Raw genomic sequence first — 12,402 nt, 5'->3', positions numbered from 1 at the left:
GCAGCAACACACACGTCTTGCCAGGTTCCTGGGCTTGGGGAAGGCTAATGGGGAAGCTGGATTTTCAGGCAAACACAGGATTACTGGTCACGTGGGACTAGTCCATCAATTCAACCAATAGTCGCCCAGCATCTGCCTGTGTGGCCAGCTGTGCCAGACTCTGCAGGTACGAAGATGCCTGAGGCCCAGTGTGACCAGGGCAGGTCACAGCTAAGTCTCAGTCGACAGGACACGACCCTGAGGAACCCTCGGACGCAGACGAGGCTGTGTAACTCACTTCCCGTTGTCTCATCACAGTGACTCTGCTCTTCCTCCTGCTGCGATGCCATTTTGTGCCTGCAGCCAAGAGGCGCAGGTGGCCGGCCCACACCGAGGACGGCGTCCAGACACTGATGGTGTACACGGAGGAGAGCAAAGCCCTTTCAACCCAGGTAGAGGGAGATACTTTGTGTTTTATGACAATGACATCAATACCGCTACGTGTTTTCCCACTTATTATGCCCCCCTTACTTCTTCACACTTCACTCATATTTGAGGAGCAAAAGAGGAAAAACAGTCCTGAGGAAATTGTCCGACGGAATTGTTTTAGCTCAACTAAGGGCAATTTTGCCCCTAGGGGACATCTGGCAAGGTCTGGAGACAATTTTAATTGTCACAACCCAGATGGGTGGGAGACTAGCATCCAGTGGGCAGAGCCCAGGGCTGCTGCTAAACACCCTACAACAGAGGAAAATCTGCCCAAAGTGTCAGCAGACGGGAGGCTGAGAAACCTTGTTTAGGGGAAGAACGGTTTTCACCAGGTGAACGTCCTCTACATGGATGATGTATTGTGCTGACCAATTAAATCAGTCCACACTGGCTCTCGGCCACAGCCTGGGTAGAGTAAGGCAGAACTGGCTCCCGCATCCTCGCCGGCTGAGCTCCCTGACCTGCCCGGACAAGCCCTGGACCTTGCATCTTATTAGCTTTGTCCTATCGAGCAAGTCACTTAACCCCACAGCCTCGTCTGTGACCCACGGATGATAAAACCAACCTCACAGATCGGCTGTGGATCAAAATGATACCACAGTCACCCCGACATAGGAAATCAGCCAGGACCTGCTGGTTTCTCAAACCTGCTGCTTCTGACACTGGCCCGGCCGTACCTGTCGTCCTCGCAGCACCGCTGGGCTGGGGTTGGCCGGACCAGGAGACAGAGGCGCTGTGAGCTCTTCTGTCTTCACTGGAACTAAGGCTGGTTGATCTGAAAAACGGAAGCCAAAGAAATGTCAGACTCTTTCACTCAGAGGATCCGACTGCCCCATCTTACTAGTGTCTTAGCCCTCCACCCTGCATTTTCTCCTGGGAGGGAGACTTGTAGGAGGGATGCTTTTAGGAAAAGACCGTCCAGTTAACACTGGCTTTATGCGCAAGTAACTAGGGAGATACTGGTCCGTGACCGCTGGTTTGAGAAGCTGGTGGGCAGCCAAACGCCTAGGATTCTTCCCGCACTTTCTCTTCCCTTCTGGTGTGAAGCAAGGGGCGTGTAACAGCCTTGGGTCGTTGCAGATGTACACGCCTGTACATCCATGAGGCCTGGCTGAGCCCTTCCTGGTGTGGGGGTGAGAAGGCAGGTCCAAACTAGCCAGATAGCCGGATCCTGGGAAGGAATCCCCCCACCCAGCAGTGACCGCAGCAGCTGTTTTGATTCATTTGTATCATTTCAAGCAGGAGACCATCTTGACAAACAACAGTGCTTTGTGTAACAGACAGATACCCTTGCCTCAGGCAGTTCCCTTCTGCTCTGATGTTCAATCATCTGGGGAAATGGAACTGGCTTCTAGACTCAGCGGCTGTGCTTCGCCTTCCCCTTGGGGGAGAGGGGTGGCTCTGTGGGTGCGGAGCTTGGAGGCGCCATGGGGGTCACTTCCCCAAGTCCTGGCTGTGGCACAGCCAGTGGATGAGGTGTGGTGGTGCCCTGGGTGCTGTACTTGCTGGCCAGCAGCTTAGTGCTGATGTCGTGGGAAGGAGGAAGCAGCCCCACGAGCGTGTGTGCAGGGAAGGTACTCACTGCTCAGGACATCCCCCCATTTCTGCCTAGGCATCTTTAGGGCTCTGAAAACGGGGGTCACAGACCTGGGTTTAGATTCCAAAATGGTGGCTTATCAGATACATAATCTGACCGACCCTTGGCTTTCATATATAAAGTGAGATTAGTAACGTTCTCTCTCTGTCTTAGGTTTACTGGGCAATTTAATCAAGTAAAAACCATACACGTGAGTCTTTAGCACAGGCTGCGGCTTTGGCAGGCACTCAATGAACAGCAGCAGCTGATATTAGAACTATTGACAGTAATTACTAATTACGTCTTCGTAGCCATGGGTAAACAAGGCCATCTCCAAGCGTGCATGCTTCTTCGTTACCCGTCTTACATGAATGTGCCAGCCCGCACATGCTCACACACTCACCTGGGACAGGCGGCTCTCTTGGGAGGACTTGCTCCATCTGAGATGCCACAGCTGAGTCTACCCACTCTCCACTGTAAACAGAAGTCGCATGGCATCCCGTCAGTGAAAAGGAGTTATTGGGCAGGGAAGGAAGGGATTGCAATCCCGCAAGTGCAGCTGGGGCGAGCCTTGTGCAAACCCTCAGACCAAGAAGAAGGAAGTTCTTTCGGAGGGGAAGAGGAAGTGGAGAGGATGGTCTATTCCCACCACGGAGTACTCCCGCAGGGCTCTCCCACCAACACAGGGTGTGACAGCACCTCCTACAGCCCCCCCCCCCCACCCCATTCCTGTCTTGGTTAGGGTCTCTGGCATTAATTTTGACACCATGTCGTCCTATTTGGCCCCTGGATGCTCCCTGATCAAGATGGTCTGCAAGATTGCATGGATGCGTCCCATTTCCATGGGGAAGCTGGTGAGCTCTTAGAAAAGAAATCCAGCCCCATCAACATCTGGGTCCCTTAGTGAGTATCTGCTAACTGAGGAATGAATGAGACGGTGCCCATCCACGGGGACCCAGGAGGCATCATTGGGAGCCTCCGAGAGGACAACCTTTTAGATTACGAGGCCCTATTGAAACAAGGGTTTCTTGCCATCACTTCACATGAAACACTGAACAACGAGAAACTCCACCCGCCCACCAGTGATGACAAAAGCACCCTCTCCCCAAGTAAGCCGTTGCCATTGACAGGACAGGTGTCTTTTCCAGAGTCTGAGTGTTTTCTGGGATGGCGTAGATACAACGTGTCTGGGGGTGATGTTATTCCTTGCTCTCTGCTTTTATTTCTGCCATCGTTAGTTTCAGCCCCTGTCATATTTCTTTCCCTCTGTCCCGCAGGTAGGGTCAGAGGTCAGGAGTCAGGCTACAGCCCTGTTCAGCAACACAACTGAGGTGGACAACACACTTGGATGTGAGGTAAGCATGGCTGACTTGCTGCCGGGGGTTAAACAGAGAAGTGGCTTCGCTGGTTGTTTCCATGGCAGGGACCCCCCTGGCTGGTCCTCCCAGCCCACATCCAGTGACACCCCTCCGCCAGGTGGCTCCACACCTGCCTCCGCCCCATTCACACCTGCAAAGCCCCTAGTCCCTCCAACCTAACAGCCTTTGCCTCTCACGGGCAAGTTTCAGATGATTCAGCGCCCAGATTTCAGCCCACCCAGTGCCCCCTTCATGGCTCTGCCATGCGCATATGCCACTTGTACTAGCATAGTTTTAAAGTATCTTTCATTTAAATGGGCTTTCATGCAAATGAAGTCCACTCCTTTCAATAGGAAATTTTATATTTCAACTGTAAATGGAAAAGCAGTTGTACTTGTGTAAAGAGCAGGTGAGTGGAAAATGGACACAATCGAAATAGAACCCAGTAATTCCACGTAGAGAATGCTGCCTGCCAAAGGTCTAGGGGCTGTCTCTGTGAAAAAGGGAGAGACATCAAAGCCACGCTGGCACCAGATGGAGACTTTCTCCTGATGTCACTGGGAGAGTGGACGAGGAATTCAAAAGAGAATCGTTTTCTCACCATGCAATTCAATGTCCCTTAAAACCCTGTTCCCGAGCTGGCTCAGTCCTCCCTTTCTAAGTGGCAGATGGTCCCACATCAGATGACAGCGAGTCCATCCAGCGCTGCCATAAATTACTGGGCAGGGCCTGGCTGGGGGTGAGCAGGGCCAGGGCCAGCGGGCATTGTGCCCACTGGGGGAAGGGCTGCCCTTTCTCAGTTGTGCACAGATGTCATGTGGGCTGGTGGTGGCCTTCTCTTTCTTTCCTCCTTTGCTGCTCCGTAAGTGTCCGGGGGCCAGCAGCACTGTTCCCGATAAGCACAGTGACCGCTCTGATTTCCTGACCGTGCCCTGGGCTCTGCACTCTGCAGTCAATCCCACGGAATTGACCAGCCCCGGCGGGGGAGGGGATCTTTATCCCCATTAAGCGGGGAGGAAGCAAGGCCTCTGCCTTCTTTCTGGGTGTGTCTCTGGGTTCTCTTCACAATGTCCTGTAAATAGTAATTGTACCTATGGTGACAGGTTAAATAAACAGCCACTCACTCCTTCCCTAAGTTTAGTCATCGCTTAGGATCTATTGGGTAACCTGATACCTTAAAATCTGCTGCAGGCATGAGCTATCTTAAATAACACCACTGCTAAGGTCCATTGTCTGCTTGATTTTCTCTGGAATTTTATTTCATTATTGAAGGGACTATATTAAAATAATAGAAACCCCAAACAAAAATTACCACAATCCCATCCCTAAATTGAAAGTTTCATTTGCGTCACCTTCTAGATCTTTTCCGTGTGCACGTCCAGGTTTTAGGTCTATATTACCGTCGATAGAATGTTAGAACCTACATCTTCAGGTCACTTAAGGTCACACACTTCCGTTTTGCTATGGCCTTTTTCTTTTCTTTTTTTTTTGCCTCTCTCCACCTTTCCTTTTCTACTCCCATTTCCCGTCTCCCTCATCATAATGCAAAGTTTTATTGGCTTATGAGTGTATGAACCAGTGAGAGGTTTAGAAGGACACACATACCTGTTTTATTTTCAGTGAGGGAAATGCATTACCTTTTGAGTAAAACAGTATTTTCCCCCTAGGCGATAAATGAAATGCGACCGTCTTCAGTTAGGACATCAGACCAAGCACCCATCATCCTGGGAACTCTGGTGAGTTACACAAGCTCACTCTCTGCTGTAGTAACCTCACTAATGATTGACAAAGGGTTCCCTTGAGGGGCGGCCTTTCTAGAAGATTCTGTGATACTGGTAAAATATACACATAGTCAGTGAAATTCTTGTCATCTAACTAACTAGCTCTAGTTATTGTTGGTTGTTGTTAAGAGTTGTTATTTGATAGTCCCAATCAAATACGACACTTCTCAGAACACCCATCAGTAAATACGTTTTCTTGTGTCTGTCTTAAGGACACCAGAGATAACCTATACTATTAAGAGCACGTGGCTTTGGCCCAGGTCAAATTCTGGCCCAGGGATTTCACACCTCCTGCCAAACTGAGCCCTGACTTTCCCCTGCTTCACGTCTCATATACTCTAAGCACAAATTCTAGAACGATTGCTTTACTTTCTAAAATGATTTTTCTGAAATGATTTTACACTCACAAGAAGCTGTAAACTATTTCAGAGATTTCCTGAGTACCCTTCATGCAGCTTCCCCCAAGGCTAACATCTACATAACTACAGCACGTTATTAAAACCAGAACATTGACCTGGTACAATGCTGTTCATACAGGTCTCAAACACAGACCTCATTTGGACTTCCCTAGTGTAGCTAAATATTATTTTAACAAAAAAAAATGTACTTTTCTGACAAAAACTGAAAGAGGTATTCAAGGTCCAAAGAGCCACAAGTTTTATGATGAAAGTTTTCGAGAAAAGAATTGAAGATCTCTATAATTCATGATCTTTTCTCGGCCTGCATTTGAGCTAAGACAGAAACGTATTCTTCTGTTTTGCACAGAGACGATGCCACGAATCCGCTCTTGCAAGGGCCTGTGCATGGACAGGTGTGTCCCTTTGGCTCCTTGTTGGGCCAGTGTCACGGGCATGGAACCTGGCAAGTTGCACAGGGCCCTGTGCTTGGTTTAATGCTCTACAGTCATCTTTTTGAAAGTCTTAATGTTTGGACAATGGGTCCCACGTTTTCATTTTGCACTGGGTCCTGTCAATTATGTAGCTGTCCTGAGTCCCAGGGGTGGACTCATTCGCAAGTGTGGAGGCCATGCTCATGGCACAAGGTGTCTTCCTGAGCTTTTGTGGACCCAGGACATAGCTGAACATCTCGTATGGTAAGGCTCCGTCCCCACAAAGCAACTACAAAGCTGGCCCATGGATGTCTGCTGGGAGTACAGACACTGCTAACATTAGCTTTTCATACCTTTAGTGCAGAAATAAAACGCAGTATGATTGCAAGAGCTTCTAGTTATGTGTTTACAAGGTCTGTTCCTTTCTCCCTTCTCCGCCACCACACAAACAGTGACATGTGAGCAAACTGCTTTTGACCCCACTGTCCCACCAAGGGAGCTCTGACCACCCTCCACGTGGGTGGTGGCCCCCCACCTGCTGGCCAACAGAAGCCATCGATGTGGGGGAGCTGAGGAAGGCTCCCCAGTGGTGTCAGCCCTTGGCCCCTTTGCTTCGCAGGCTTGCCGGGATACCATGGTACCCAGAGGGGCCCTGGAAGTGAGAACTGGAGTCATGGCAGAGATCCTGCGACAGGTAGGAAGCCTTCCCTTTGCCAGTGTGCCAGCTGGGGGGTCTGCTGCCCAACCCAGACCCAGGCCGGACCTGGGAACCCTTCCTCCCAAATCACTCTGTCCACTGGGCCTGCAGGAACAAAAGACCACAGACCAGGCGGCTTAAACAACAGACTGATTTCTCACAGTCTGGAGGCTGGAGGTCTGAAACCAGCGTGCCACCACGGTGGGCTCCGGTGAGCCCTCTGCCTGGTTTGCAGATGGTCACTTTCTCACTGTGTCCTCACACGTCCGAGAGAACAACCTCTGGACGGTCTCTTCTTATCAGGGCACTAATTGCCCTGACCTCATGTAACCCTATTGACTTCCCAAAGGCCCCACCTCCAGGTACCATCACACTGTGGTGCGGGGGATAGGGCTTCACCATAGGAATTTAAGGGACACAGTTTAGACCAGAGCAAGCATGTGCCTGGGAACCCTCATTCCAGGGGTTGCTCCTGCAGGACACAACCTAAGATAAGAGTGATTGGTGTGTCTCTGTGAAGGCCGAGTATTGATTAGGCTTAAGGGGATCATGGGACGGTAACATGAGAAGGTCTCTCAACACGTGTTCCGGAGCAAATCAGACAGGTGCTTTGGGAGCTGGGCAAACCGTGTGTGGTTCCAGTGGAAGGAGCTGGGGCAGGTCCACACAGCGCGTCACGGAGCGTGAGCTCTGTGTGAGCCCCATTCAGGGCGGGAGGTATGCACAAAGAAGCTGCAGATTGGACAGCTGACCCCCAGGAACGCCACATCTTGCAGGGAAGTTGGGGCTCAGCCTGTGTAGTGATGAGCGCAAAGGACAGACGAGAAGGCCTGGTTCCTTCCCTTGTGGGCCTCCACCAGAGTCGGGGCTTTATGATGAATTACTGAGCTTATGGGGACCCTAACATCGCTGAATCAGGGTGCAGAAACCCGCTGCTCTGTCGTCAGCCTTGGGATCCTGAGCTAGAATCTGCATAGCACAGACCCGCTGCAGAGTCTGCTGGGATCTGCCCACCAGGTCCATCTGCCACAATGACCTACTCAGCTTCAGTACAGGACTCGACAGGACTGCGGCAGTGTGGCCAGAGCTGTGCTTCCGTTTGGTAGCTGGCAAAGCTTCCCTTCCTCCCCCACCCCGCCCCCTCGTGGGATATGGCCACCCAGTGACCAGTCCTGAATGAGCGGACCCAGGCAATGAGCAGACATATGGGGGAGGCTGCTGAGGTTCACCTGTGGGCACCAGCAAATACAGGGCCAGGAGATGGTGTTTCCCGCTAAACAGAGAGCCCACGAGGGGCTCCTGTGAGCCAGAGGAAGTTGGGGAGAGCTGGCTGCCAGAATCCTGGGAGGGCACGGCTGAGAGCTCGGGACGTGGGTGGTCTCTGGCCTTCTCAGCTTCCTCTTTCAGGCCTTGCATCCAGCTCCTCCTGCCTCTGGCTCTGAGATGTTTGATTCTGAAAGTCTTCGGGCCATAGGTGAGATCATCCTCTCGGGGACGGCTGTTAGGTAGTGAAGGTAGAAGATTCTAGCTAAACTCATTCCCACATAGGTTGAGGTAACTGGCTCAGATTTCCAACAGCACCCTCCTGGAGGTATTCAAAGGTAACTTGGTGAAAGCTCTTTAGCTTTATCCATCCATCCATCCATCCATCCATCCATCCATCCATCCATCCACTCATTCATCCATCCAATATTCATCCATCATCTATCCATCCATCCATCATCCATCCATCCATCCATCCATCCATCCATCCATCCACCCACCCACCCATAGAGCCTGGAGAAAATAAACCGTGCATGGACTCTGGCATTTACCATCTCTTGCCCTGGTTTTTCTCCAGAAGCTCTGTGGCGTGGATGTGCTGGAAGGGGACACTGATTACCTGCCCCACCTCTACTCGGAAGAGGGAGAATGTAAAAGAGCGGAAACCCTCAGTTCTCTAGCCTTCTCCGAACAGGACCTGCCTCTGGACTTGCTGGACTGTTTGGGCTCCAAGGCTACTTCACTCATAGAACTATATTCTGGGTCAGGCGTTTTGTCCTAAAAAATGTATGTCGTGGTGAATTGAAATAATTTATGGAAGGGAATCTCTATTAAAGGATTTTATCTCTCTCTCTATTCTTCTTTCATAAAATTACCTCCTAGTCCTAGGATGAGGATAAATTATGAGTTCAGATTAAACACTTTGATATTCTCAGACCAGACATCTTGAACCAAAGCAAAAGAGTAGGTTATGCTTTTAAAAAAATTGATTTGTTGGACAGATTTTCCAGAGAAAGTTTAATTTAATTTTGTAATTTCTTGCTTCTAGTAGCAGCCTAGCTCTGAGGGTAAATGAAATATGATACACAGGTTACCCAGCAATTTGGCAACAACAGGTAATATTGGGGGAAAATAGATTTTTTTTGGTGATTATTTACATTTTTATAGTTATGATTGTGCTTCAGTTTCATTGGAAAAAATAGGAAAATAGGGAAATGTTTTCTAGAACATTTGTGATCAGTATTTTTAGTGATTTAAAAAATAGTGATCCTTTGTACTTTTTGAATAGATAAATAAGTAAAGTATGTTATCATGAGAGAAATGATTATGCTTAAAACTTTATAAGCAGTATATACTTCAAAAAATGAAGACATAATTTAACTTGCATTTTTATGTAAGTAAAATAATTTGGTAGCCTTAATGAATAAATTCCAATTACATTTTCTTTAAACAAAATGACCAACTTTAATTTTTTACTTGTCCACTTACTACTAGTGTAAAATCTTTTAAAATTCTTTAAAAATTTTAAATAGCAAGGCATGTGCCCTAAAAATGGTCGATGTCTGGTCTGGGTAATAGACAAGAGGCTAGCTAAGCAAAATTTTAAATGCTATCAGGACACTTTACTGTGTGTATCGGAAATCTGAAAGTCCACAGCCAAATTCTAAAACCTTTATATGATTAATAAGCATAATCTTTTGTGAGTGCCCTCTGTCACCCTAGGATAAATCAGTGAAGTATTATATTAAATGACATTTTAGCTGACTCAGGGTGAAACCCTCCTCTTTCTTTATGAAGAAGCTATGGAAATATTTACTGTGAAGAGACCTCAGTGTTTGTATATAATTACTTCACTCTTCATCCAGTGCTTTGGGCAACTGAAAAAGAAGAAAATCCATCTCCAACGTGTTGGAGTGTCCATCTAACACATGAATGTGTACAATAGCTGCTTGAATGCTGCAACGATGCAGAGCAGAGCCTAGGACATTTTCTGCGTAATTCAGGATAAAAGTCTGTGTTTTTAAAAGTATACTTTTTGGGTCTGATTAGTTGGCAGAGGTAAGTAGGTGGTCTTTAGACCTTCCTGGATCTGAGGCAAGGGACAGAAAACTACCACCATGGGAGCAGATCTGGCCCACCACCTGTTTTTGTAAATAAAGTTTTATTGGCACACAACCATGGCATACATTTTTTATGTGCTATCTACGACTGGTTTGTGCTGCCACAGCAGAGCAGAGTAGCTATGACAGAGTCCATACGTTTCCACAAAGTCAAACCTATTTACTGCCTGGCTCTTTACAGAAGAAAAAAGTGTGCTGATCCTGTTTAAGGGATTCTTTTTGGAAACTCCACATCGTATCAAACATATTAGGATGTATCCACAGCCTGTGTTAAAAAGAGGTATATGGCCATACAAGTTCGGACAGGTTGTAAGTGAGTTTGCTTTTGGTTGTGGGTAGCTCGTTTCATTCCCTACTGTTTGTGGAATCTGGGCAGTTGTGCGTATTTGTGAAATCTTACACTACGAGACTCTCTCCAACTAATTGTTTTCAAAAGTAGTGAAATTCTCATGCAAAAATCATGAATACCAAATTTAGCAGTTAATGAGAACAAAGTGTTATGTTTTGTAGATAACTGGACATTCACTAATTTTAATTTTGCTCTTTCCTTTGTGTATTCTGAAGCCAATACACCGTGTTTCCCCAAAAATAAGACCTAGCCAGACAATCAGCTCTAATGTGTCTTTTGGAGCAAAAATTAATATAAGACCCAGTCTTATTTTACTATACTATAAAACCGATCTTATAATATAAGACTAGGTATAATATAATATAATATTGGGTCTTACGTTAATTTTTGTTCCGAAAAATGCATTAGAGCTGATTGTCCAGCTAGGTCTTATTTTCGGGGAAACACGGTATACGCATATTTCAGATCCTGACCATTTTCATGGGTCTCAGACCTTGGGGATAAAATGGCCCTGTCGGCCTGTTTACGAAGCAAACCTGGCATACAAAACTTCAGCCTTTCCCTTTAGATGCCAGTTTATATTCTATATTATCACCTGATGCAACTGGTATCTGCAGGGAACACTCCTGGATGTGGCTGGTTCTCCCCACAGGTTCATTCTCAAGTGGATCCACATGGTTAGAAAAGCTTCCGTTAGAACGTCGGCATCAGGAGGTTTGGTGCTGGGGAGTTGACTTGGGAGCGAAACCAAGTCTTACTATGGCAATGAAAAAGGCAATAAAACTGAAATAGTAAATATTTTCAAGGAAAGTGTGATTTTATTAAGAATATTAGCCTCCAAATTACTTAGCAGTCCAAAGATAGCTGCAGTCTCATCAGTTAAATATTTATTTTGTGTTTCATCAATTTTGGTTTTCCATTTGCATGAACAACCTCATTGGTTTTATGGAGCTTTTCATCGGAGGTGTTTGTTTTGCTTACTTTTATGATTTACTGAACACGGAAAGTGTGAACACAGTTGTTAATATTTTCCCAAGTGAAACACTAACTCGGGAAACCTCACTTTATGTCCCTGGGAAGCAACAGGCCCCTCAAAGATGACGCGTGGGCAGAAGACCACAAACCTGGTGTGGTCAGAGTCTCCTCTGAAATGGGTGCCAGAGGCCAAGCGAATCCGCCATACAGAGGAAGGAGGGGGCTACAGAACTCGGGGTATAAAACCCCTTGTACCTTTCCCAGCGCAAGGACTCTGGTCCTGAAACTGCCACGCGCATGAGGCCACACTGACTGCAAATTGCCTCAGTATCTGCCACCTCTCCTTCCTCCATTAAAGAACCCTGCATTTTCAGCCATCCAGAACGGGAGTGACGTTTCCCATCCTTCCTGGCAGCCAGGTATGGTCATGTGACTAAGTTCTGGCCAATGGAAGGCAAGTTCCAGGAAGGGTCCTTGAAGGGTGGAGATAGGTCTGTCTCTTCCCCCTCTTCCCCTTCTGCTGGCTGGAATGAGATGATGATGGCTGGTGCTGGGGCAGCCATTCTGGACGGTGCCATTAGAACCGACGCATGCTGTGTCCACAGGATAGGGGGGCGTAGGTCTCTGCACCATGCAGCCCCACTGCACCATCCCGGACCACCTTAGTCTGGATTCAAAATGAGGGAGAATTAAATATGTGTTGTTTAAGCCATGGCTATTTTGGATTTCCTGTCACTTGTGGCCAAATCTAATCTTAACTGAAGAAGCCTCAAGTAGCAGAACTGAAACATGGGCACTGGCTTCATGGATGTGGTCAGGACTGAGATATGGTGGGCAAGGGGGGGGCTGGTGACCCTTATCATGCAGAAACAAAGCATTTGATAACAAGGCTCTCCTGCTGGGTTTTGCAAAGCAGCTCCTTCTGAACAAGGCTTGAGGTAGAAACATTCCTAATGTGGAGATGCATTACTACGTCTCGCTGCTGT

The 12,402-nt window shown here is 47.7% G+C and overlaps 1 protein-coding gene across 1 annotated transcript in view; it reads left to right on the top strand.

Moving 5' to 3' along the window:
* CDH26 (cadherin 26) overlaps window positions 1–8,823 on the top strand; it is a 38,957-nt gene extending 30,134 nt beyond the window's left edge. The window contains exons 13-17 of the mRNA XM_074317674.2: window positions 298–431; window positions 3,322–3,399; window positions 5,070–5,138; window positions 6,632–6,706; window positions 8,550–8,823. Coding sequence (XP_074173775.2) covers window positions 298–431; window positions 3,322–3,399; window positions 5,070–5,138; window positions 6,632–6,706; window positions 8,550–8,753 — 560 coding nt within the window. The 3' untranslated portion in view covers window positions 8,754–8,823. The remainder of the gene's footprint in view (window positions 1–297; window positions 432–3,321; window positions 3,400–5,069; window positions 5,139–6,631; window positions 6,707–8,549) is intronic.
* The last annotated feature ends 3,579 nt before the right edge of the window (window positions 8,824–12,402 follow it).

Source organism: Rhinolophus sinicus, chromosome 13 (genome assembly GCF_057876585.1).
Source record: "Rhinolophus sinicus isolate RSI-liver-muscle chromosome 13, RSI-T2T, whole genome shotgun sequence".
Lineage (NCBI taxonomy): Eukaryota > Metazoa > Chordata > Mammalia > Chiroptera > Rhinolophidae > Rhinolophus > Rhinolophus sinicus.
This window is presented reverse-complemented; position numbering and strand designations above follow the sequence as displayed.